This window comes from Pipistrellus hanaki (genome assembly GCF_964339955.1).
Source record: "Pipistrellus hanaki genome assembly, chromosome: 7".
Taxonomy (NCBI): Eukaryota; Metazoa; Chordata; class Mammalia; order Chiroptera; family Vespertilionidae; genus Pipistrellus; species Pipistrellus hanaki.
This window is the reverse complement of record NC_140509.1, coordinates 46,471,604-46,473,898: the sequence shown is the minus strand read 5'-3', so window position 1 is coordinate 46,473,898 and position 2,295 is coordinate 46,471,604. Positions and strand designations below refer to the sequence as shown.

General features: G+C 38.3%; 1 protein-coding gene across 1 annotated transcript; it reads right to left on the bottom strand.

Annotated features, from left to right (window-relative positions):
- Positions 1–557: 557 nt before the first annotated feature.
- FUT9 (fucosyltransferase 9) lies at positions 558–1,707 on the bottom strand. The gene has a single exon (XM_084891319.1). It carries the CDS (start codon positions 1,702–1,704, stop codon positions 625–627), a length of 1,080 nt encoding a protein of 359 aa, XP_084747445.1. The 5' UTR covers positions 1,705–1,707; the 3' UTR covers positions 558–624.
- Between the last annotated feature and the right edge of the window lie 588 nt (positions 1,708–2,295).

The following is a 2,295-nucleotide window of genomic DNA, read 5'->3' as shown; positions in this document are numbered from 1 at the left end:
ATATGGGAAATCTAATAGTTTTCTGAATAGAACAGTTTTGCTTCACTATGTTTCTTCTTCACTACATGAATATTTCTGTCTTCGAAAACATGGTAAACAGGTAAAAATAGATCAAATAGCAACAGTTACACACTTTGTTCAACTCAGAAGTCAGAGAGGTTAGAATTCAATTACAAATACTTTTCATTTGTTATATTATGCAAACTTGGAACTAGAGGTTATAATATTTAGTGAAAAATATTTCATGTTTTAAGATGTTCATTTCATTTTCATTTCAAATAGATTAAACAGATGATCAATATACAAACGGTAATTGTACCACAAACTTACATTACTGACAACTACAAAAAGTGTGAAAAAAAACAATGTTTATAAATGATAGTGAAGAATAAATTATTTTTTTTCAATGCACATAATTAGGTATGTATAGGATAATTTAAATCCAAATGGAGTGATTGCTAATGCCGAACTCTTAAAAATCTTCATCAAAATATACGTTACCCGAGAGTGATCAAAATAAATTGTGTGACAGAAAAGCAGAATGTCTCATCCCCCTTTTCATTCTCTAAACGTCTATGATATTTCATCGAAAGAATTTGCCAGGTGTGCTAATGTTGGAAAACTCTAATGCCAAAACCATTTCTCTAAATTACCAACGGACTTATATTCTTGATGCCTTTTCACATGATCACAAGCCAAGCACGCGTGCGATTCCCAAAACCGCGGAAGATTTACCGTGAAATCTTTCTTCCAGTTAAAGTAACTAAGGTACAACTTATTGTTTTTGTCGACTTCCTTCAGATGCTTTGCTAGCTCGCTTGGAGAGTTAAAATCTTCCACATGAATGAACGAATCTGCTGGAATATAATTTTCATAGTTTTCCCTAGATGGGCCCAGGACAATAGGCACTGAGCCAGCCAGAAGAGCATTGTAGAGCTTTTCTGTGATGTAATCTTTGTGGATCGAGTTTTCGAAGGAGAGATAAAATTTACAAGTAGATATGGTAGGGATCAAATTTTTACTATTCAGATACTCCCCGAACGCTTGCCCATAGGTGTGGATCTCAATGCTTTTGCTCAGCTCATTGTAATACTTGACCCTGGCGTGCTCGGGGTTCCAGTTACTGACAACCCAGCACACCAGCTTCTCTTTGCTTGGCACTTCGAACACGAAGGGGCTTGTGCTCACCGTCAGCAGGCCGTAAGGCACTTGGATGTCCGAGTCGCGGCGGTAAGTCAGAGTGAGATTGAACAGGTGCTCGATGCCGTTCTTCTGGGGCGTGTGAGTGGGTGATTCCAGATTCATCCAGATCCACTTCTGGAAGGGCGGCCTGGCCTGCTGAGGTAAATTCGTCAGGTCCCAGCTGATGTCTCGGTGATGGATCAGAACCGCGTGGGACTTGTTGTACAGAGAACGGTCTGTGGTGAGGTGGCATCCCTGGATGTTGAACATCGCCTGGCAGGAGGTGAGGTCGAAGGTCTGCCCGAACGGCCACACCCAAATCAGAATAGTCGTTTCATTAAAATCATCAGTTTTGGTGGTGAAGAAATTTTTCATTTTCAGCACAGAGCTGGTGGACTCCATCGGGCTGAAGATCCAGCTGCTGGTGGGCTTGATGTAAACGAGAAGGCATGATATAAAGAGGCCGAGGACTAAGCAGACGATTAAAAATGGGCGGAGAATTCCTTTGGATGTTGATGTCATAATTTTTTCTATGAAACAGAAAGAGAAAGCGGGGTAGGTAGGTGTAGGGAATGAAGAATTAATCATAAATATAACTTGAGGTGAACATGCTGCAAATCCTAAATTACATTTAATCGCAGAATCAACTGAATTTTCCTTTTTAGTGTTATCAAACCACTGAGAGAAATAGAGCTTTCGTTTTTGCAAAAAACAAACAACAAACAAACACAAAACAAAAAACCTGCTTTTAAAAGGAAGTTTCCCCTAAGTGTTACAAACAAGTCAGAATTCGGTAGACATGTACCATGTACCATGTATCTTCAAGCCAGTCACATTTTATTTTTTCAATGTCATCCTTACTTGCTATATTTTTATTTGCTTGCTGAACACTGCACGGCAGATTACCATCATGAAAGCTATGGCTAAAAGTTTTAATATTCGGAAACCAGTCAGACTTGTGAAAACATCCCAGTTGATATAATCATTTATTTGCTAGGGTACTTTTTGAGATGGCAATATAACTTTGCAATTCAGATGAAATTAGGTAAAAAATAAAAAACAACTTTTAAAAGGAAAAGGTTTTTGTATTTTTGGGTATAAATTTATATTCAC

What these genes read in the sequence shown, in the direction of transcription:
- FUT9 (XM_084891319.1), bottom strand. Translation starts at nt 1,704, where the DNA reads ATGACATCAACATCCAAAGGAATTCTCCGCCCATTTTTAATCGTCTGC.